At 50.8% G+C, this 22,044-nt stretch overlaps 2 protein-coding genes across 2 annotated transcripts; one reads left to right on the top strand and one right to left on the bottom strand.

Moving 5' to 3' along the window:
- Positions 1-59: 59 nt before the first annotated feature.
- Positions 60-6,787, top strand: Fen1 (flap structure-specific endonuclease 1). The gene is made up of 2 exons (XM_070032164.1): positions 60-416; positions 3,003-6,787. The coding sequence occupies exon 2, from the start codon at positions 3,021-3,023 to the stop codon at positions 4,161-4,163; it is 1,143 nt and encodes a 380-aa protein (XP_069888265.1). The 5' UTR covers positions 60-416; positions 3,003-3,020; the 3' UTR covers positions 4,164-6,787.
- On the bottom strand, positions 6,759-21,937 carry Fads1 (fatty acid desaturase 1). The gene is made up of 13 exons (XM_070032163.1): positions 21,874-21,937; positions 21,327-21,553; positions 19,547-19,657; positions 18,821-19,018; positions 17,714-17,815; positions 17,482-17,610; positions 12,979-13,039; positions 10,969-11,045; positions 10,238-10,335; positions 9,975-10,071; positions 9,468-9,547; positions 9,248-9,373; positions 6,759-9,044 (listed from the first exon to the last, which is right to left on the bottom strand). The coding sequence occupies exons 2-13, from the start codon at positions 21,531-21,533 to the stop codon at positions 8,993-8,995; spliced, it is 1,338 nt and encodes a 445-aa protein (XP_069888264.1). The 5' UTR covers positions 21,534-21,553; positions 21,874-21,937; the 3' UTR covers positions 6,759-8,992.
- Positions 21,938-22,044: the final 107 nt, after the last annotated feature.

Raw genomic sequence — 22,044 nt, 5'->3', positions numbered from 1 at the left:
ACGTCGGCAGGAGCAGGCGCCTAGCCTAGCTGGAAGCGGAAGTGTCTCGCGCGAGTGGCATTGTGGGAATTGTAGTCCTGAGTTTCTAGGTGTGGTTGGAGCTGGGGCTGTGGAGGCCTACCTGGTGTAGAACGAGCGGAGATTAGGCGGTGGGAAACGGTAGGACAGGATCGCCGAGAGAATCAGCTGTCTCCGAAGTAAATGCCGTGAACACGGACCCCGAAAGGGCGGGCAGTGTACTACCCTCCCCAGAAGGCTGTGCGTGGCGTGCAGGTCACGTGACGGCAGCGCGGGCTTTGGAAGACTGTGGAGTGTGAGCGGCGACCGGCGGCCCTGCGGTAGAACGGGGCTTGAGACCGTGCCGGACGTCGCCGAACCCAGCGCTACCTGCCGAGGTCTCGCGCCCCAGAAGCCAGGTGAGACCCCACGAGGGGCGCCTCCGACCGAGCCGGGGGCCGCCGGGCGCCGGGCACTACGGGAGCCGGGCTCCGGCGCGCGCGGGATTCGAAGTCGGGAGGCCCCGCCACCTGTTGCAGACTTCCGAACCTCTCTTTTCTTCCACTTGGAAGAGGATAATGGCTTCCACCCGCCGGGGTCGTAGTGTAGCTTTCCGTGTGCTTGGAACTTCTGAAACTTGGCTTCCTTCCTATGCCTGTGAGGCGTAAACCGACAGACCGTTGTTTTCTTTGTACACACTGAAGAGAGAAGCCAGGGGGAGGTATCCGTGAGCCGAAGGATCCTCCCCCACCCCGCCTTTCTTTTCTTTTTTCTCTTCTTGATATTGCGGAAACTTTCGAATTTTCCCAACAGCATCAGCAAGGTTTAAGCTCGGGGGTTGGGGTGCGGGGGGGGGGTCCTCGTGGATCACACATCCTTTCATAAGATGTGATTAACACCACAATGAAAAAATTATGGACCAGTGTGTTCCCATTGTACCCACTTCACAGACGAACAGGTGAACGTTAGTATGTAGAAGGCATGACCTGGAAAAAGTGTGTGTGCCCGTACTGAGACTTGAATTCAGGGCCTAGGTGCTGCTCCTTAGCTTTAAGGTAAAGGCTGGCACTCTCCTACTTGAGCCACAGCTCCATTATCTGCTTTTTGTTGGTTAGTTGGAGCTAAGTCTCATAGAGTTTTCTGCTTAGACTGGCTGTGAACTTCCATCCTTAGATCTCAGCCTCCTGAGTAACTAGGATTAAAGATGGGAGCCACCAGTGTCCAGCTGCAAAACATTTATTTTTGGGATCCTAAAGTCAGGTGTAATGACCAAGAGACAGAACTTTCCGCAGAGTCTTTGTCCTCATTCAGTAAGGGAGAGCCCTGTGGAGGACTGGTGGTAGTGTGCTTGAAAATGGTAAGAGCACTTGCAACTGAAGTAGTTCAATCCTCAGAAGCAAAAAAGTTTTAAGAAAATTAAAGCTGAGAGAGAAGAGTAGAAACAATTGATATATTGGCACGTGCCATTAGAGTACAAAATGACTTTAAGTTGCACACTGGAAAATCCTTTTTACTAGGTTACATACTTAACAATGTGGATTTTTAAAACTTATTTTCATTTTTTAAAAAAAGTTGTGTTTTCAGGACACCACTGGCTCAAGTCTGTAATCCTAGCTACTCAGGAGGCTGAGATATGAGGATCTCTGTTCAAAACCAGCCTAGGCAGACAAATCCAAGAAACTCATCTCCAATTAACCATCAAGAAGTTGGAAGTAGAGTCATGGCTCTAGTGATAGGGTGCCAACCTTGAACAAAAGCCAAGCAAAAATGCAGTGCTCTGAGTTCAAGCTCCAAATACCAGTGTGCACACACAGAAAGTTGTTAATTTAAAGAAAATGTATAGTGAATAAAAATTCACATTTTGGTTGTAATTGGCAAAAATTGTGAGTGTGCTTTGGAAAATTCTTTTTTAAAAAAAAAATCTGTGTGGTACTGAGGAATCTAATCCAGAGCTTCATGCATGCTAGCCAAGCACTCTACCACTAAGCCACCTTCCCAGCCCAGGAAAGGACTTCTCAAAGAAAGATTTGGTAGAGGGCCTGCGCCATGGAAATGCTGAATGACCACAGCATACAGAGCCTTGGGTGGGGTAGTGTAATTACCATGATACCATATTTGCACTGTGGTGGGGAGAAAATACAAAGGGACTTCCCAGGAACATCCTAATAAAAGTCAGAACTCTAATAAACAAAAGGGGATGTTGAGGATAATAAAAGCAGTGTATGAGACAACCCCTCCCCTCCCCATTCAGATATGTTGTTCTTGCTAATCCCTTGAGGATGCTTTATCAGTCAGCTTCCTAGGGAAACAATTTCCATACACATTGTATTTGCTTAACTGATATTAATGCTGTTCTTTAGGGCTGAGCTCTACCATTAAGGTCCCTGGACTGCTAATGCTGAGCCATGAACTCTTCCTGTCCTTGGTGCATACTTATGTAGCAGTATGCTGGTATAAGCCATCACCTTGTCTACAAAACATTTGAAGTTTTTTAATTTTTTATTTTTATTTATTTATTTATTTAGCCAGTTTGGGGGCTGAACTCTGGGCCTGGGCGCTGTCCCTCAGCTCAAGGCTAGTGCCCTACTACTTGAGCCACAGCACCACTTCTGGCTTTTTTCTGCTTATGTGGTGCTGAGGAATCGAACCCAGGGCCTCATGCCTGCAAGGCAAGCACTCTACCACTGAGCCAACTTCCCAGCCTGAAACCTTTGAAGTTTTTTAAAGAACGAACTTGAAAACAGTATCTCTTTCCTCTAAGCACCCAAATCAGTTTCTGATCTTAGTAAGCCTTAGTACTGAGTGACTGCTAAAGTATAAGTATCTTGAGCATAAGGGGTCTGGTCTTGTTCATCCTCTCATCTGCTTTGTTGGCTTGGTGCCTTTTTTGGGGGGGCGAGGAGGGAGTGATAAATTTGATTAGACATGGAGTTGATGGGATAGCACCATTTATAGCCCTTGCTCCTTTTGTATCCTTACAGTTCTCTTGCTCATCTGTTTTGTAGCGACCCCTCTGTGTTGCCATGGGAATTCAAGGCCTGGCCAAACTAATTGCCGATGTGGCCCCCAGTGCCATCCGGGAGAATGACATCAAGAGCTACTTTGGCCGCAAAGTGGCCATTGATGCCTCCATGAGCATTTATCAGTTCCTGATCGCTGTTCGTCAGGGTGGGGATGTACTCCAGAACGAGGAGGGGGAGACCACAAGCCACCTGATGGGCATGTTCTACCGTACCATCCGCATGATGGAGAACGGCATCAAGCCGGTGTACGTCTTTGACGGCAAACCACCGCAGCTCAAGTCAGGCGAGCTGGCCAAACGCGGTGAGCGGCGAGCCGAGGCAGAGAGGCAGCTGCAGGAGGCTCAGGCGGCCGGGGCCGAGGAAGAGGTAGAGAAATTCACCAAACGGCTAGTGAAGGTCACTAAGCAGCACAACGACGAGTGCAAGCATCTGCTGAGCCTCATGGGAATCCCATATCTGGATGCCCCCAGCGAGGCAGAGGCCAGCTGTGCTGCCCTGGTGAAAGCCGGCAAGGTCTACGCTGCGGCCACTGAAGACATGGACTGCCTCACGTTCGGCAGCCCTGTGCTGATGCGACACCTGACAGCCAGCGAGGCCAAGAAGCTGCCCATCCAGGAATTCCACCTGAACCGGATTCTGCAGGAGCTGGGTCTGAACCAGGAGCAGTTTGTGGATCTGTGCATCCTGCTGGGCAGCGACTACTGTGAGAGCATCCGGGGCATCGGGCCCAAGCGGGCTGTAGACCTCATCCAGAAGCACAAGAGCATCGAGGAGATCGTGCGGCGGCTTGACCCCAACAAATACCCTGTGCCAGAAAACTGGCTCCACAAGGAGGCCCAACAGCTCTTCCTGGAGCCTGAGGTCCTGGATGCAGAGTCCGTGGAGCTGAAGTGGAGTGAGCCAAATGAAGAAGAGCTGGTCAAGTTTATGTGTGGTGAAAAGCAGTTCTCTGAGGATCGAATCCGCAGTGGGGTCAAGCGGCTGAGCAAGAGCCGCCAAGGTAGCACCCAGGGCCGCCTGGACGATTTCTTCAAGGTCACTGGCTCGCTCTCCTCAGCTAAGCGTAAGCAGCCAGAACCCAAGGGGGCTGCGAAGAAGAAGGCCAAGACTGGGGCAGCGGGGAAGTTCAAAAGGGGAAAATAAATGTATCCCCCACATTGTCCCTCTTTAACCCCAGAATGTCTGCCTTAGACCCTCCCACGAGCTAGAGCTAGCACTTTCCATGGGGCGGGGAGGGGATCCCATTGCTTTGCCAGTGCTACCCTTCTCAAATGCATTTTCCCCCCCTTTTCACTTGATTTTATGGCAGGAAGGCCACAGAGTGCTTTTTATTTTTATTTTCTTGGTTTAGCTCAGGAAAGTGTGTTAGGCTCAAGCCACTTCTCAGGCAGCTTAATGGACACTGGACCCGTTGTTAGGTGAAAAGTTTTAAAGAAAAAAGAGCTAAATGGTAGGCATGAGTATACGGAGAGGCCTTCCTGGTTGGCCAGCTATGGCTGATGGGAAGGGATGGCAGAATGTGCCTGCTTCTTCCTCATCTACAACCTGCCTTCCTAGTCTAGCAGATCACAGAAAACAAGAGACAAGCAGAGCACAGTAGTCTGTCATGGGTAATAAAGGTTGGCTTATAGTGGCTGAGTTGAGCAGAAACTTGAATTTGCTATTCAGAGGAGTAAATGTTCTGTGGCCTCTTTGAGGCATCTACTGAGTTGAAACCTCGGGATAAGACGTTGGTTTGCATGTGCTGTTTTCGTTTTGAAGATATGAAGAGAAAAAAAAATAAAATTGCATTAGTTGTCAGATGTCCTATTCTTTGAGGACTTTTACATTGCCCTTCTAAAATAAGATAGGTTGGGATTCATAGGCAGTTTGAGAGTGACCACGAGGTGGCGCTGTGCCCCACACAATTGCTGTGGCAGTTGTGCGTCCTTTAGAGGATGCCTAGTTTATTTTGCTGAGAGGAGTTTGAATTAGTTGATCTCTAATGTCCCACCTACTTTGTGAGGTAAAGAAGCTTTTTTGGGAAAGCTTTGTAATTTACATCAACCAGCTCCTAACAGCATTTATTTTGCTAGTTTCTAAGTTAGACTCCCATTCAGAAACCCAGTCTGTGATATGTGAATTCAGGTCAGTTTCCTAGAAATGAATGTTTTGAAAATTTTAGTCCTCAGAGTTTGGTGGGGAGCTAGCTTCTAGTTGTTTTTGTTTTTTGAGCATTAGTAACATTGCTGTTTGAAGGGAATTAACGGTCCAAAATGTGTGTTGACATCTAATGCACAAAAACACCATTGGTTCCTGATCTTGGTGGTGGTTTTTATCAATTGTGGGCTTGAACTTGGGGCCTTGGCACTCTCTCTGTGCTCTTTTGCTTAAGGCTAGCACATTTACTTTGAGCCACAGTGCCACTTCAGTTTTCTGGTGGTTAATTGGAGCTAAGAGTCTCACAGACTTTACTGCTTGGACTGGCTTTGAACCACGATCCTCAGATGTCATCCCTCTGAATAGCTAGTATTACAGGTGTGAGCCACCGGCACCTAGCATGGTTTCTAGCCTTTTATTGATGGAAACAATTGTCCAAGTGAAACCTTAGGTAAAACCTCAGGATGAACTTTAGCTAACGCAGGATAGTTTCTCAACAATGGCCCTGTAGCAAGATTGAAGTCCTCCAAGAGATGCATTCTACCCAGGGAAGGAACTTGGGTCACTTGTACTTGACAAATTTTTTTCTGCCAGTCCTGCAGCTTGAACTCAGGGCCTGGGCACTGTCTGCACTTCTTTTGCTCAAGGCTAAGCACTCTACCACTTGAGCCACAGTACTACTTCTGGCTTTTTTTTGTGTATGTGGTATTCAGGAATTGAACCCAGGGGTTCGTGCATGCTAGGCAAGTACTCTGCCACTAAGCCACAGTCCCAGCTCTGTACTTAGAATTTTTAATTAATTTTTGGTGAGAGTACTGGAGCTTGAACTCCAGACCTGGATTCTCTTAGTTTTTTCATTCAAGGCCAGTGCTATACCACTTGGGCCACTGCTTCCTTTCCTATTTTTTAAATAGTGGTTAACTGGAGATTAGCCTCATGGACTTTCCTGCCCCAGCTGACTTCGAACCATGATCCCTAGATCTCAGCCTCCTGAGCAGCTAGGTGTGAGCCACTGATAGCCAGCTTAAGCTCCATTTTCTGACTCAGGTTATTTGGGTGTAAACCCGTAGTAATGGTGGTGGGCACTAAGGGGAGATCAGACATCACCCCCTCAGCACAGCAGTGCCAACTGGCAGTACTTTTTCTTAAACCAGAACTGCTTAGTCTTCTAGAAGTCTGTTCACCTATAGCTCTGCACAGGTTCCCTGCAGGATCACACCTGCCTAGAAAGGTTCCATTGTTTTTGCTCAAAGCTATTTTAGTAGGCGCTGCTGTGGAGTCATTGTGTTTGCAAAGATTAAGGCAAGTAGGGCGTAGGGAAACCAACCATACAAACTGGAAACGTTGACAGGGTAAGGGTGTGGAGGAGGCAGTGATGCCCATGAAAGCTGGCAAGGGGGGCTAAGCAGTCCAGTTCCTACAGGTATTAGGAGGAGGACATGTCTTTGCTTCTGACCTGTGTGTTGGCATGGAGAGTCCTGGTCCTCGCTCTACCCATAATAAGGCTTCCATAAGGGGCTTTGGGGTGATGATGGTTGTTTGGAAAGAAACACACAGGTGCACACAAGAAATCTAGGGAACATGGCAACAAGCAGCATGGATTTTTAAACAAATAGTTTTTATTTGGTCAAAATTAACTAATTTTTTTTAGCTTCATCAGGATAAGTGGTAACACTAACACATAGAAGACACTGACATTGGACCCAATTTAAAGAAAACACCTCAAGATAGCAAAAAGGGTAAAGTCATTAAAAACAGTTTCAGAAATCAGAGTTCTAAAACTGAGGTGAGTGCAATGTCCCGTCACCATCTATGACCCAGGGTCAGCTTTTTCTCTTGACTCCTATTCTCTGCAGTCCATCTGAGATTACCCACTTCACCATTCTTAGTCTTTCGTTATTCCATGGCCCTTGTGGCCATCCGAGGCCACACAGGTGAAGGCCGGGAAGGCCACAGTGGTTTAGGTGCTTTGAAGACCTGGTCTTGGCACAGTAGAGTAGGTGCACTAGTGTTTGCTCTGACTGGTGGCTTGTGCCAGAGCTAGCTGGCATGACAGGCTGGTGGCCCCACACTGACACCCCAGGTGGCAGGGAACAGGAATGTGGAGGGATGAGCACCTGGTCTGGAGGGAAATATCCAATGAAAGCGGAATTGTTCAGTTTTGCTTCTAATTTTTCTACCCAGCCTATTGCAAACCAATTGCAGGGCCAACTTTCAGCAAAGACGAACTCTTCTGCCACCCGCTGTCCCATGCCCGGTTCTGTCAGATGTCCAACTCCAGCAGCCTCGTGCCCAATGCTGACTCTGTCACTTCCATCCCGACTGCCCGCCGTTACCTACAAAACTCAAGATGGCTCTGCTTTTGCCTTCTAGCCTGTTCTTTTCTACTTTTTCTCATAGTTAACAAGCTTAGATTGTTTGAACAGGCAAAGAAATATCTTCACCTGGACTGTAAGGCTGTGGAATTTGGGGTGCAGGAGAGTGATTGCTGATACTGGGCCCCTGGGAGTTAGGTCAGACTCGAGGCACATTCCTATGTGTGCTCTTTGGGGAGAGACATTCCTTATCTTTTTGGACTGGAAGATTAGGTAGACTAGTTTAGTGTTAGACAGATATGCTTTGGAAAAGGCTATCCTAAATTCCTATCTGGTCTCCAGAATAAGATACTGAGAGAGAGTGGACAGAGACCTCTGACTACAGCGACAGTCACAAACCAGTGTTTAAACTTACTACAACTAGGAAGTAGTTTGCTTAACCCCACACTCCTAGTAACGCTATAATTTAGGAGATAAAAACTGTTTCTGCTTACCGCCCTTACACTTGGACTTTATGACAAAAAGTCATAAACTTTTCTCACTTGTGCTTACTGCTATTTTATTAAACTTGGAATTACAGGTTGGGCAGCAAATGGAAACAAGGGAGAGCCCCATTTGTTTCTGGGGAGGAAGAAAACTCTTCCCCTCTCCTTGCTAGGAGCATTCTCCCAGTCTTGACAGATGTCTGTTCTAAGCAGAGGTTAGAAGTGGATCAAGGGGATTTTTCATTCCCAGTGACTCTACCATATGCTTGGCAAAAGAACATGCCTGCCATTCCCTCTGGAACCGGAGGCAACACGAGAGCAAAACCAGTAGTGCCAGGATCATCAGCTGAATGACTCCCAAACCACACTCCTGGTCTTTGCCCCACCTGCTTCTAAGGCTGGAAAATGGCTTCTGGCAACCCCAGCCAGATGTGGGTGACACCTGCCCAGGGTAGTGACTGAGTTCCCAGACAGGGAAGTTGGGTCAAGACTCAAAATTCTACACATGAATGCTTCAAAGCCTTTCTAGATCTTGCTATAAACATTCAGCTGATCAGTCTGAGGTTAGCAAGTGAGGGGGGAGGGAGGAGAGGGAGACATGCCCCCCTTTACATGAGTTCTGGGGTACATCTGCCTGACACTGGGCTCAGGAGTTACCATCAACTGAACCCTCTCCCCTTTTACCTTTTGCTCACGAACTGCATATAACCAAAGTGGAGAAAAACAATCCTGGGCTTTGCTCAGGTGGTAGAGTGCCTGCCTTGCAAGCACAAGACCCTGAGTTACAACCCCAATACCACCACCAAAAGAAGAAAAACAATTCAACAGACTTACACTCCTCCGGGGAGTTGTTTCAAGTGTCCCCACACCCCGCTAGTCATAGATCTGTGCCTCGCAGGCAAAGGGGTGAGGTCTGAGCACAGACCTTTCTGTCCCCAAACCCACCACCCCCCTCTGAACATAAGAACCAGTGGCTGAGTCCCTCGAGTCTCCCTCTGCTTTGGCTTCAGTCTCTTCCACACCAAGGGGTCTGTTACTGGTGAAGGTAGGCATCCAGCCAGAGCTGCCCCGACTCCTTCAATGAGCTGCAGGCACACAGGGGTGGACAGTGAGTCAGCAGGTGGAACAGAGCCCACCAGCAGTGGAGAAGCCCTGTGACGGCCATGCCACTAGATAGCCCCAGACAGCAGGTCCTGACCTGCCTTTGTCACCTTCCTGTGTCACCTCCCCCCACAGGCAACATCTCCCCCCCCCCCACCCCTGGCCCCTCTCGCCAGCCAGTACTCACTGCACGATGTCCGCAAAGGCTGAGAGCAGAGGCTTGGACTGGTACTCGATGCCATACTTGGCACACAGGGACTGCACCAGGGGTGCCACTTTGTGGTAATTGTGTCGGGGCATCGTGGGGAAGAGGCTTCAGGAGGGCGGGAGAGGAAAGTCAGTGGCTGGTGTCCACGCCCCCCCTCCCTCCCCCCCCAGGACCGTGCTTGCTTCCCCTCCCCACTCACTGGTGCTCAATCTGGAAGTTGAGATGCCCACTGAACCAGTCGTTGAAGGCGGACTGGTGGACGTTGCATGTGGCCTGGAGCTGGAGGAGGTTGGGGGGAGCATGATGTGTGAGAGGGAAAGAAGGGCTCCTTTCCACCCGCCAGCAGGACAGATGCCTCAAGCACAGAGGACTTTTTTTTTCTTTCTATTAGTGCCCATGACCCACAGGTTATTTTGCTGTTGTTTTGTCACCCATGGGGCTGAAACTCTGGGCGTGGGCGCTGTCCCTCAGCTCTTCAGCTCAAGGAGAGCGCTCAACCACAAGAGCCACAGCGCCTCTTCTGGTTTTCTGGTGGTTTATTGGAGATAAGAGTCTCACAGACTTTCCTGCCCAGGCTGGCTTTGAACCACGATCCTCAGATCCCAGCCTCTTGAGTAGCTAGGATTACAGGTGTGAGCCACAGGTGTCTGGCCCATGTTTTTATTAGTTCTGTTCTACCCAGGTGTTCTGAGTAACTGTCCCTTACCTGTGTGGAGACCCAGTCCTTGTTCCGGTCATGATCAATGTGCATGGGAATGTGGTTCATCTGTGTCACCCACACGAACCAATTGCTCTCCAGGAACCTGGCATGTAGACAGTACAAGCAGAGCCCAAGGTTCCTACCCCTCTTCGGGTAGCTGACCCGGCCCTGTCTGCCTGTGCGAGCCAACTCCACAATCACCTCTGGCTAGGCCCAGCACCAGCACCTGTGCCTTCCCGTGCCAGCCCCTCCTGCCTTTCGTGCGCTACCTGACAATGAAGAATAGGCCCAGGAAGCCTTTCAGCCCCAACAACGGCATATACGTGAGGAAGACTCGGACATAGAAGGTGACCATCCAGGCTAAGTCCTGCGGTGAGAACATCAGAATGATTCTTCCCACCTCCCACCCCCCAGCCATCCCCCAGCCCCGGGCCAGCACCCTGCCCCATTACATCTAGTGTCGATATACCTTTCTCCTGGTGGCACTGCTGCCCCTTGCCCGCCACCTTCTCTAGGGTACATAGGGTCTCCCTGCCTCCAGCCCCTAACCTGTCTAACTGCTCACAGAAGGAGCATCCAGGACAAGGTACCATTTAAGCCAATCTGGCAAAGCCCCAACTCCTGTTCTGCACCATCAACCAAGTGCCAGTCTTCCCCCTGACCCATTATACCCAGCAGGCCAGTGGTTCAGCTCTTCCCTCCCCTCCCAGCTTCTCTGCTTGGAGCCAACAGTTGGACTATCTCCAGCTCATCCTCCCCATCACTCCCTGAGGGCTCCAATATTCTGCCCAGCCCAGGAACATCGGGGGACAATGACTGCAGCGTTGGGGAGTCAGGTGATCTGCTGAGCCCAGGTCACATGGTCCTACAGAGGAGTACCTCACACCTACTTCTCCGATCTTGCTCTCAACTGGACCTGGAGATGGGCAGTGCCACCTGCAGAGGCCCGGTCCCCTGGGGCACTGGAGAAGATAGAGGGCCACAGGTCCTGGATACTCACCACCCACTTCTTCCTCTGGACAACAAAGTAGAAAATATACCACTGGAAGTAGAGAGGCAGCAAGGCTGGAGGCCCGACTGGGGGGTGGGGGGGGAGGAGACAGAGAGGAGCTGTGAGCAGTGGCAGGGTCACACAAGGACGTCCTCAGCACGGCTGCCCCCTGTCGCCCCTCCAGCAGCTCCAAGCCAACAGGCACCGAGGATGGGCACAGATACAAGCTCTCCAGATGGTGTCAGGAGTCAAGTGGGGGAAGAGTTCCCTTTTCCCAGTGGATGCTAGAGTTTGACATTTGGGCTTTACAAGTTTCTGCATTAGAAGCTTGGTCACTGTGGAACTAAAGGTCCACCTGTAAAGGTGGACACTAGTGGGAGGGAATTAGATCACTGGGACCAATGAAATTCCTCCCATGTAAGCCCCTAGTCGATTGTCTTGGAGTAGGTTGTTACAAACTCAAGGCCCAGGCTTAGTACATGGTCTGCTCCCACACCTTTGAAAGGACACTGTTAATACCTTCGGCACTGCCTGGGCCACAGCCTTACTCTGAGTCACCTGCCTTTATCCTGACTCCTCCACCAACCTCCATCATGCAGGTTAAGGGGCAGCAAAGTGTGGGATGGACCTTGCTGACCCCTCCCAGCCCTAGAGATGCACCTGACGCTATCTTTAACCCTTCATTGCAATGTCCACTCACAGCTCCTCTATCTTTTCTTTTTGGTACTGGTCCTAGGGCTTGAACTCAGGGCCTGGCTGCTGTCCCTGAACTTTTGTATTCAAGATTCACATTCTACCATGTGAGCCACAGCTCCATGCTAGCTTTCTGGTGGTTAACTGGAGTTAAGAGTGTCACAGAGTTTCCTGCCCAGGCTGGCTTCGAACTGTAATTCTCATCTCAGCCTCTTGGATATCTAGAATTTCAGGTATGGGCCATCAGTGCCCAGTGACTCCTGCATCTTGATGTGCTCTGGATTCTAATATTCTTTCTTATAGAAGCCTCTGTTCTACCATCTTCCCTACCCACTTTTCTCAGTAGGAACCGTTGATGATAAATAGTTTGGATAAATGCCTTCAAACTTATTTATTTATTTTGCCAGCCCTGGGCCTTGGGCTCTGTTCCCTGAGCTTCTTTTGTTCAAAGCTGGTGCTCTACCATTTGAGCCACAGCACCACTTCCAGCTTTTTCTGAGTAGTGTACTGGGGATAAAAGAGTCTCACTGACTCTCCTGCCCAGACTAGCTTCCAACCATGATCATCAGATCTCACCTCCTGAGTAGCTAGGGTTACAGGCATGAGCCACTTGAATCCAGCTGCCTTCAAACTTTTACTGGAGTTTTAAAGTCAAATTTCGTGGCATTATAGAGCAGACTTTCAAAGCAGGAACTACACGCAGATTCTCGAAAGAGCTTAAGTGACAGCACAAAAGTCTTTTGCCCAATAGCCACAACAATTAAAACTACACCCTATCCGTTTACCCTGACATGACCTCTAATCTCTGCTGGACAAGGCTGAACGCTTTAGCAGAAAGCCAGGTGTTGGCTGTTCACATGGATAATCCTAATGACTAAGGAGTATGAGATCTGATCATTGCACTTCAAAGCCAACCCAGGCAGAAAAATCTGACATTCTTGTTTCGAAATAGCCAGCAAAAAGCCAGAAGTAGAGGTGTGGGAAAGCACCAAGTGGCAGAATGCCAGCAGTAAGTGACAAAGCCTAATTGAGAGCCCAAGGCCCTGAGTTCAAACCCCAGTATTGGTGCTTGTACATGCACGCACACACAGACAGGCACGGAGTTTCAATAGGAGGTCCCTACAGACTACTCAATTTTCTCATGGGAGCAAGATTGAGACAAGAAGAACCCATTTGCCCCCAACACAATTGAGTACTAAAACTTTAGCCTGCTGCCTTTGCTCAGTGGAGAAGACATCTGCTCACAAGTAGTTGAGGAGCCATGTCCTCCATATCCCTTAGCACCAGCTCCCAAAGGCCAACCCCCAGGTGACTGCAGCTACTCACTGAGGAAGAAGTACTTGTGCTGGTGGTTGTAGGGCATGTACTTTTTCTTTTGTTTCCCAAGCTGTGAAGCAGAGCAAACACAAGGTCAGCAGTTATCATTCATGGACCAGTCACTCTCTCTCCTCCCCATAACGTAGGCTTTTCCCTACTCAGAAGCTGAGGCCGATTGGAAGGTATCCACAGACCCAGCCTTAGGCCCATCACCTGGAGCAAGAGGCCTGGGCTGCCCTCAGTGAGGGTCATGTAGAGTACATGCGCAATGCTGTCTACAGGTCTTCTGGACTTGTCACATTTCTCTAAAGACTCTCTGTCCTGGGGTTCCCAGGCCCCCTCTCCCACACTTGATATCTCCTACACTTGCTATCTCCCATCTTGTAGTTATGGGACATCAGAGTCTGTAAGGAAAGCTGTCTTACCCTTGTGTGGGAATTTGATCTATGCTTAATCTCCATCAAAATCTTTTGATCTCAAGGTAACCTACAGAAAAAAAAATCCCTTGAAAGCTAAGCAAAGTATAGCAAATACTTGTGCAAAGGTTACTGAGCATAAGGAGTCATCTGAAGGTTCTGGCAAAGTGTTCCCCAGTGGGTAGTAGTTATTTTGTAAGCTGGGCCACAGAAGGGACAGGCTGAGGCTAGCAGACCAAGGGGTCAGTGCAGAGCCCCTTTAGTGGGTTCCCATGTCTGCCTCTCTCCGTGGCTCCTGCATTTCTTGTTCCAAGTAGTTTTGGTGACCAGGCAGAGTTCTGGCTTGTCCTCTCACATACAGAAAGCATTCTCAGGTCATTCACTAAAAACCTATGCTGTACAGGACACTTGAGCTAGACAGAGCATTCTTTGTAGGTGGTCAGATTCATTCAAACATTGGAGGCCTACTCTGCCAACTACTGTTCTTCCCGCTGAGGGTACAGAGGTGAATGGTACCATGCCTGCCTATACAATGCTTGTAAATTAAGGGATGCAAGTTGCTTAAAAAAAACTTGTAGACAGAGTTCAAAGCAACAGGAAATTGCAGATGGGAAACATGAACAGAGAAGCAGCGATTTGGAAAAGGTCCACAGATCTGACACCTACACTCGGACATGAATGTTATCAAGGGCCAGCAATGTAAATGCTTAGGAAAGAGCATTTAAAAACAGAAGGAACTGGCTTGGAAGGTAGTACAGTGGTAGAGTGCTTGCCTTGCATGCATGAGGCCCTGGGTTCAATTCCTCAGCACCACATAAACAGAAAAAGGCAGAAGGGGCACTGTGGCTCAAGTGGTAGAGTGCTAGCCTTGAGCTGAAGAGTTGAGGGACAGTGTTCAGGCCCAGAGTTCAGGCCCCACAACTAACAACAACAAAAAAAGAAAACAAAAAACAGAAGGAACAGCAAGAATGAAGGCTCTTGTGTTGTCCAAGACCAGAAAACTCGGGAGGAGCCAGGCCATACAGCACCTCACAGAAGCCTTGGTAATCAAGTCCGGAAGTGTTGCATGACCTGCTTTATGCTTTAAGAGGGTCATCTGGCCAGATGTGTGGAAATGAATCACAGGGCAGATGTAGTTACAAAGCTCATTCTCACCGAGATACATTAGACTAGAGTTTAACATGGTTTATGTTCTACAAGTTCGTGTGTTGGAGGCTTGGTCAATGTGAAGCTATTGCGAAGTAATGAGACCTTAGAGCTGGATACTAGTGGGAGGGAATTAGATCTCTGGGGACCAGTGAAATTCTTCCCATGTAAGTCCCTAGTTGATTGCCTTGGAATGGGTTGTTACAAGAGCAAGCCTGCCCTGCCCTCCTTATCTCCTCGGGTGACTATTCCTTACAGGTACTTACTTGGCCACTGTCATGGCATCTGCATGACTTATAGAAACCAAATGGCTAGGGCCACCTCTCCTGAACTTTCAGGAGCTGTGAGCTAAATAAACCTCTTTTCTATAGGAAGTACCCAACCCTGGGACATTTTCTTACAGCAATGGAAGATGGGCTAATACACCAGGGGAGAGGAGGTAGTAGAGATGCAGGTTTGATGGAGCTGCATCATATTCTGGAGGCAGGTAGGTAAGAGAAGGGAATGACGTCATCCCATCCTGAGCAACATAAACTGAGGGGAGACCCCACAGAGAAGTGCCCTCTTGGCATGAGCAGGGAAACGGCTGTGCGAAGGGGCCCCTTCACCACTGCCTCCTGAGATGGTCAGATGCCCTCACTGGATTTAGATCTCCAGAGGTCAGAAGGGTTCTGTTAAGGGCAGTGCCCCTTCCACCTCCTTGTCATCCAGGAGAGGTAGGAGGTGTTGGGCAGATGCCAAGTTTGTTCCCCAGAGGGACCAGACCAGGCCCAAACAACTTAGAGCAAAGACATGCTCTAAGAGGTAGGCTAGGAGGAAAAAAAAAACATGAGGAGCTACTTTGGCTCCCCAATCATTCTGATTTTTCATGGTTGCAGACAGATGTTCTCTGAAAACCCAGCACCAGCAAGCAGTGCAGGCAGTGGGAGATTCCTTCCACTTGGCCCCTCTCCTTAGGAACCCAGCTGATGTTGCTTTAAATAAGTAACCCATGCTTCCCTCAAAGCAGCTCTGGGATCCAGGAAGGGGGGTGGAGTGGGGCTGGTAGGTAGCCCGTGCAGGGCTGACCCGCACACAGCACAGGACAGGAAACAAACTATAAAGAAGTTAATGCTTAGGAAAAAGAAGGGAAAATGAGATCCCGAGGGACAGGTAAGGCAGAAACCTCAAGCACTGAGTGCCTGGTGCCAGGACAGCCAGTGCTGCCAAAGCCTTTCTCCAGAGCTGTGCCTCAGGCCAGAGGGGAGAGTTGGGTCACACTACCTTGAACTCATGCCTGAAACCCAAACATATCCCACAACCGATTAATTCCTGGCAAGCTGAAATGTCATTAGGTTGGGGGAAGGGATCTGGCAGAACTCTTGACGACAGCATGGAACCTGGGGACAAAGGGTTTTTAATTAACTTTCTAAGGAACTCTACTGGCCTTTGGAACTTTTAACTGCTTATGCTCAATGAAAACTCATTAGGTCTCCTAATCATTTTTCCTTCGGTTGCTGCATTCTGGGATTTGAACTCAGGGCCTTGTGCTTGCTAGGCAGGCACCGTACCTATATTCTGATTTTCACTCATAGGGCTGGGAAGGTGGCTCAGTGGTAGAGTGCTTGCCTTGCATGCATGAAGCCCTGGGTTCAATTCCTCAGCACTACATAAGCAGAAAAAGCCGGAAGTGGTGCTGTAGTTCAAGTGGTCGAGCGCTAGCCTTGAGCTGAAGAGCTGAGGGACAGTGCCCAGGCCCAGAGTTCAGGCTCATGACTGACCAAAAAAAAAAAAAACAAAAAAAACCTGATTTTCACTCATAACCTCAGATAATAAGTCATCTGGAAGTCAGGCTGGGCTCAGGAAGGTGGGAAGAAGCAGACTTCTCCCTTGGTTCCATGGGATTGGTACCAGGATCCCCTGTAGGTGTTCCAATCTCTTCTACAAAGTGGCATCTTATTTGGAAATAACAGAAGTACAGCCTCCCAGGATACTTTACATTGAGTCCCATGACGCTGGTGAGATAAGGCTTTGATTGGTTACTTTTTGGGTTTTTTTGTGATGCCAGGGGTTGAACCCAGGACCTCACTCATGCTAGGCAAGCCAGCCCACTCCCAATATACTATAAATCCTCTCTTGATTACTTACAATACCTAACACAATGTAAATGCTATGTAAATAGTTCTGTGTTGGGCTGGGAAGGTGGCTCAGTGGTAGAGCACTTGCCTTGCATGCATGAAGCCCTGGGTTCGATTCCTCAGCACCACATAAGCAAAAAGAAAAAAGCCGGAAGTGGCACTTTGGCTCAAGTGGTAGAGCGCTAGCCTTGAGCTGAAAAGCTGAGGAACAGTGCCCAGGCCCAGAGTTCTGGCCCCACGACCGGACCCAAAAAACAAAAACAAAACAAACAAAAAAATAGTTCTGTGTTAACAAATAATGAAAAACAAATAAAACATATCTGCACGTTTGATGAGATCCATGGTTACTTAAATGCACAGATGCTGACTCAAAACATATGGCTAGCCAGCTGTGCTCAGTGAAGGAATGTTCCAGGAACTGGGCATCATGGCAGAGTGAGACAGGCCAGGACTGACATAGCAGGAAATCTGGTGTAAGAGAAAGAAGCACCAAGCACTGGAGGACGGGATGGGTGACACCTGCCCTGCAGCAGGGTGTCAAACAGTCCCCTGGGAGGTGTCACACATCACCTTCAAGGATGAGCAGGGGCCTGCCCAGAAGTCTCTTGTTACTCTCTTGATCTAATGCAGCAAGTGGTTAACTATTTGCCAATGGAATTCACAGGGAGGGTTGGGTGATTCTCTCCTGGATGACCCTGTTCACTTCCCAAGGGCAAGGGTCTCAGCCAGCACAGCCCATTGTCACTATACACGACCAACACTGTTTTCCCCAAAAGCCCTCCATGCTGGCTCTCTCCCTTCCCCAAGATGTTTGCATTGACACCTCCACTCACCTCCACAGACAGGACTTTCCCCAGGGCAAAGAAGAGGGGATGCATGTTGATGTCTGGGTCTTTGCGGAAGCAGTTGGGCTTGGCATGATGCTGGAAGTGCATGTGGTTCCACCAACTGGCTGGGGCTCCCTACAGATGATGGAAGGAGAGGAGGAAAACCTAGTGTCACCGCCTCTCATCCCTAGCCCTCCACTGACTGGAGTTTCAGAGAACTCCTATTCACACCACTGACCTTCAAGTGGCCAATCACAAAATGATGCAGCAGGTGGTTCCAGGTAGAAGTACCAAACACTGACAGATGCCCAAAGTCATGCTGCAGCCACCCAGCCTGGGCCTAGAAGAGAAAAATTAACACTGAGAGCAGCTCACCCACCCACAATCCCTTGCACTGACCTTAGCAGTCCCTTCAGCCTCACCCTCTATCCATGCAGTCTAATGGCCACTCTCCCCCAAGGGAGCACTTCAAGAAGAGTGAGAAAACCCCAGTCTTAATTCTGCCTCGGTCACCGACTCACATGTGAGTGGAAGCAAATCAGTTTGCCTGCTCTGAAGTGCAATCAACATCCACAATACAGTAAGGACTCAGAAGTAGGGAGAAGGCTTGCCAAATGGGTTCTGACAGCCAAGTATGGGGGCCCAACCATGATTAGCAGGTGGAAAAAAGTCAGGGTAGGGAGAAGGCCAAGTACAGGTGCAAAGTCAGGATCTTGGTTCTTGGCATACTTGGGCTGTGGCAGAACCTGAACAAGAAGTTTCAGAAAACAAATTCTATATGAAGAAGGGAAGCACATGAAGAGCAACTGGAAAGGGAGAGAGAGAAAAATGAAGATGGCCACGTGGTCTGTGAACAGGTAAGAGCCATAGCTGGCCAGCCAAGGTGGCTTATTCTAGCAACTGAGAAGATGAGATGAGAAAGATCACAGTTTGAAGGCTCCTTGTGCAAGAAGTACATGAGATCCCATACAACCAATCAAAAGCTAGGCATGATGCTACACTCCTGTCATTTCAGCTATTAACTAGAAGGATAACAGTCCTGGCTAGACTCGGGGGGGGGGGAGGGGGGAAGTGAGACCCTATTAAAAAAACAAAACAAAATGAAACAAAAAACCCACAAAGGCAAAAAGGGCTGGGAGTCTGGTGGCTCAAATGGTAGAGTACCTGCCTGGCAAGCACATGGCTCTGAGTTCAAACCCAAAGACAAGACAATAGAATATGCAGTTACTTTCTGCATCAACTCCCCTGAATATCTTCAAATCTTCAGGCAGGATTCTTGGCCTTCTGAAAGCTTTCGCCACAATGCCAAGCACAACTCTGCCTCTGATCAGGCAAAGGCTCTCACCTGAACTGTGCTGAGAAGTACCGCACAGAGGAGGAAGGGCACCAAAGATGTCCCAAAGACCCACAGAGTAAGCCAGGCAGCGACGTCCAGCAGCAAGATATGCAGCAGGTAAAAGAGGAAGAAGAAGTGGTTGGCCTTCATGAGCCCCATTCGCTCTACGGTAGCCCGCAGTTCCCGGAACTCATTAGTCAGTTCTTTCTGTGGAAAAATGGGGGCTGTTAATTCTTCTCAGCCATGACCCTACAACCCACATGTGCTGGACACAAGGGCCCTTTCAGGCTCAAGTACCTGTAGAAGCTGTGGGGAGTCTACAGTCTGAGGCAAAAATACCATGACAACAAGGAAGTCTGACAAAGAGGTACTAATCTGAATGGACTCAGGCCCAACAGCTGGGTAAACTTGACTCTGGTTCTTGCTTTGCCACTTACTGTGTGAGATCCCCCCCTGGCTGTGTCACTTAACTTTGAGCCTCCATTTTCTCATATGTAAATGCATGAGAATTGTGTAAGTTTATGCTTGATAAGTATTCAACAGGAAGGTCTCCATGATGATGATGATGATGTTGGTAGTACTAGTAGTGGAAGCCTTGAGACAAGCAGGGGTTTCAAAGCCCTGCTTTGTATGGCCTGTGAGGCAGAGACCAAAAGACTCCTGTGAATGGCTACCTGTGATCCTATCTAGGCTTTTGTCCCTCTCCCTCCTCCCCAAGAGCAAACAGGGTCTCACATGCTTGGTGGGCTCAAAGCTGGGCTGCTCCGGAGACAGTTCTCCAATCAGGAGAGAGTTCATATACTTCTTCACAAGGCCCTTGTTGATGTGGAATGCCACAAAGGGATCCTGTAAGTATGGGGAGAAGGCAACAAGGTGAGGGGGTCAGTCCGAGGCTCCTGGGGTTCACATCAGAGGCCATCCTCTTGCTGGCAAGTTGAAGAAGAGACCACCTCCTCCTGCTAGCTTTCCTTCCAAGGTGATTGGGCATCCCTACTGCCACAGCTCAAGATCTCCTAGTGTTTAGGTTCCCATCACGGGGCTGCTACACAGAGGAATCAGTAGCCTCCCCTGAGGGCCGTCCAGAAAGACCTGACTGGGCTGATCTTTGGGTCTGAAGGCAGTTTTTACCTAGGGATTTAGCATCCACTAGAAAAGCCAGAGCAGGGAACTGTGGATTTCTTTTATAGCAGGACTTTCAACAAGTTCTTTCCTTTCTTAGCCCGTTTCTCCATAAACGGCCATGAGGAAGACCCAGATCTTCTGTCTTCCCTCCACAGCTGTTCTGGGCAAGATTTCCTATTTTTCTCCCGGCACCCTGACCACTCCTTGTCCCCATAATGATTAAATTTCGGTTATGTAAGGTGGGGTCCTCCCAGATAAGATTCATGTCTGTAGATGGGGGGACCCCAAGCCCAATAAACCACAGAACGGGCAGTGGGGGAGGAGCACCCCTCTCCCACAATGACACTGGCCACTTCAAATCACACTTGGGTAGGAAGGCCAACTGCTAAGGCTCCCTCTGCACACGCGCCAGCCTAGGTAGGCCAGCAAAGCTATCCAGGTTACAGAGGTCACTGGAATGATCAGCTTGTGGCCTGGCCCTGAGGCTACTTCAAAGGGAGCCGTGGGTTCTCTTCCCCCCCACCCCACCCCCCCATATTCTAAGTCCAGGGGCAAAGAAAAGGAACAGTACTCTTGTTGCTAAGGGGGAGGGGGCGCGGGGGAGACTTCACCCCAAGACACTACAAGTCATAGGATGACAGAGGAATCCAACAAGAAAGGATCCTGAGTAGATAATGAGTGGAAGCAACCGCCCCACCTTTTGGATCCCTAGGGGATCCCAGCGCTCTGGTCTAGGGGACGGCTCTGAGGATGGATGGTCTAGAAAGACACAAAGCAGCAGGACCGAGACTGGGCTACGCGTTGCGCCTACTGAAGCGTGGGGGAGGAGGAACCCTCATCTCTTTCGTCACGCCGCGCAGGGGATCCCAGGACAGCCGGCTCTCTGCGGCTCCCTCCCGGCTTCGGCTGGCCGAGTGGGCACACCCGCGCCCCCCCGCCCCCCCGCACACGAATCCCACGCGGCTGCGCGCTCCCCTCCCAGCCCTCGAGACCAGCCGAGGCTCCCTCTTCCTCCGCTCCGCTCCCAACCCCGTCCTGGGCAGCACCGATCGCCATCCGTCCCCGGCGCCATCCCAGCCTTCTCCCCCTGACGCCTTCCCCTTCCCAACCCAGCTCCGGATCCGGCCCAATCCTGCCGACGGAGGACGGGGACCACAGAGGAAACGCACGGCCGCAGCCAGCCGTTTCTTTGTGCGTGCACGCTGCCGGCCTCCATGCCACCCCACCTCCTCGGAGCCTCTCTCCCCTCCTTCCGAACACCAGATCGGTCCGCGGGGTGGCTTTCCTCCGGAATCGGCGGGGTGTTCCGCCACGGGTTACACTTCCCGTTTCGAACCGGGGCCGCCGGGTCCCGCGTCCCCTCCGGCGCCTCCCCCTGCCCGCAGCCGCTCACCGTGGCATCCTGCCCGGCGTAGTGGCTGATGACCCGGGAGCCGCCCGGGTGCCGGCGGGTGAACTCGCTGATGTTGTACACCTTCCGATCGATCACGAGCCACCGCTCCCGCTCGCGCCCCGAGCGCTGCGCCACCTCCTCCCAAGTGAAGTAACGCGGGCTGGGCCGCTGGGCCTCGCCGCCGGCGGTCACCGCGCCGGGAGTCATGGCTGGCTGGCTGGCGAGGTCTGGAAAGCCAGTCAGTCCGTCCGTCCGTCCGCCAGTCGCGGACGCGTCTGGCGCGCTCTCGGGACGCCAAGGGAGCGCCCGCCGCCCGCCGCCCGCCGGGAGGAGCAGGAGAAGGCTGGTCCGCTAGCGCGCGCCCGGCCCCCTCCGCCCGCGCCTTTGGGTTTTCAGCACCCGCGGCGCGGACCGCCGAGCGGAGCAGCGCGCACTCCCATTGGCCGAGCCGCGTGGCGTGGGGAGTTGACCACGCCCACTCGGCCAGCCTGAAAGGGCGGGAGGGCGGGCATCCTTCCACCCACCCACCCTCTACCGCCGCCGCCACCTCCGCCGAGCGCCTCAGCAGACGTGTGGTCCTCGGGAGAGCGCCTCCTAGCGGACGCCAGACAGCGACCGCCACCTGATGCCGCTTCCCGACTCCGCGACCCGCTAGCGGCGACCTAGCGGCTCCGGGGATGCCCTTCCTCCCCCCGCCCCCCCCCCGCCGCCCGTCGCA

Source organism: Dipodomys merriami, unplaced genomic scaffold (genome assembly GCF_024711535.1).
Source record: "Dipodomys merriami isolate MVZ:Mamm:240054 unplaced genomic scaffold, mDipMer1.0.p SCAF_21, whole genome shotgun sequence".
Taxonomy (NCBI): domain Eukaryota; kingdom Metazoa; phylum Chordata; class Mammalia; order Rodentia; family Heteromyidae; genus Dipodomys; species Dipodomys merriami.
This window is presented reverse-complemented; position numbering and strand designations above follow the sequence as displayed.

What these genes read in the sequence shown, in the direction of transcription:
- Fen1 (XM_070032164.1), top strand. Translation starts at nt 3,021, where the DNA reads ATGGGAATTCAAGGCCTGGCCAAACTAATTGCCGATGTGGCCCCCAGT.
- Fads1 (XM_070032163.1), bottom strand. Translation starts at nt 21,533, where the DNA reads ATGACTCCCGGCGCGGTGACCGCCGGCGGCGAGGCCCAGCGGCCCAGC. An exon ending in GCACAAGTACTTCTTCCTCA is followed by an intron (nt 11,046 to 12,978) that starts GTGAGTAGCTGC and finishes CCCACCCCCCAG; the next exon opens with TCGGGCCTCCAGCCTTGCTG. An exon ending in TCCAGAGGAAGAAGTGGGTG is followed by an intron (nt 10,336 to 10,968) that starts GTGAGTATCCAG and finishes TTCTCACCGCAG; the next exon opens with GACTTAGCCTGGATGGTCAC.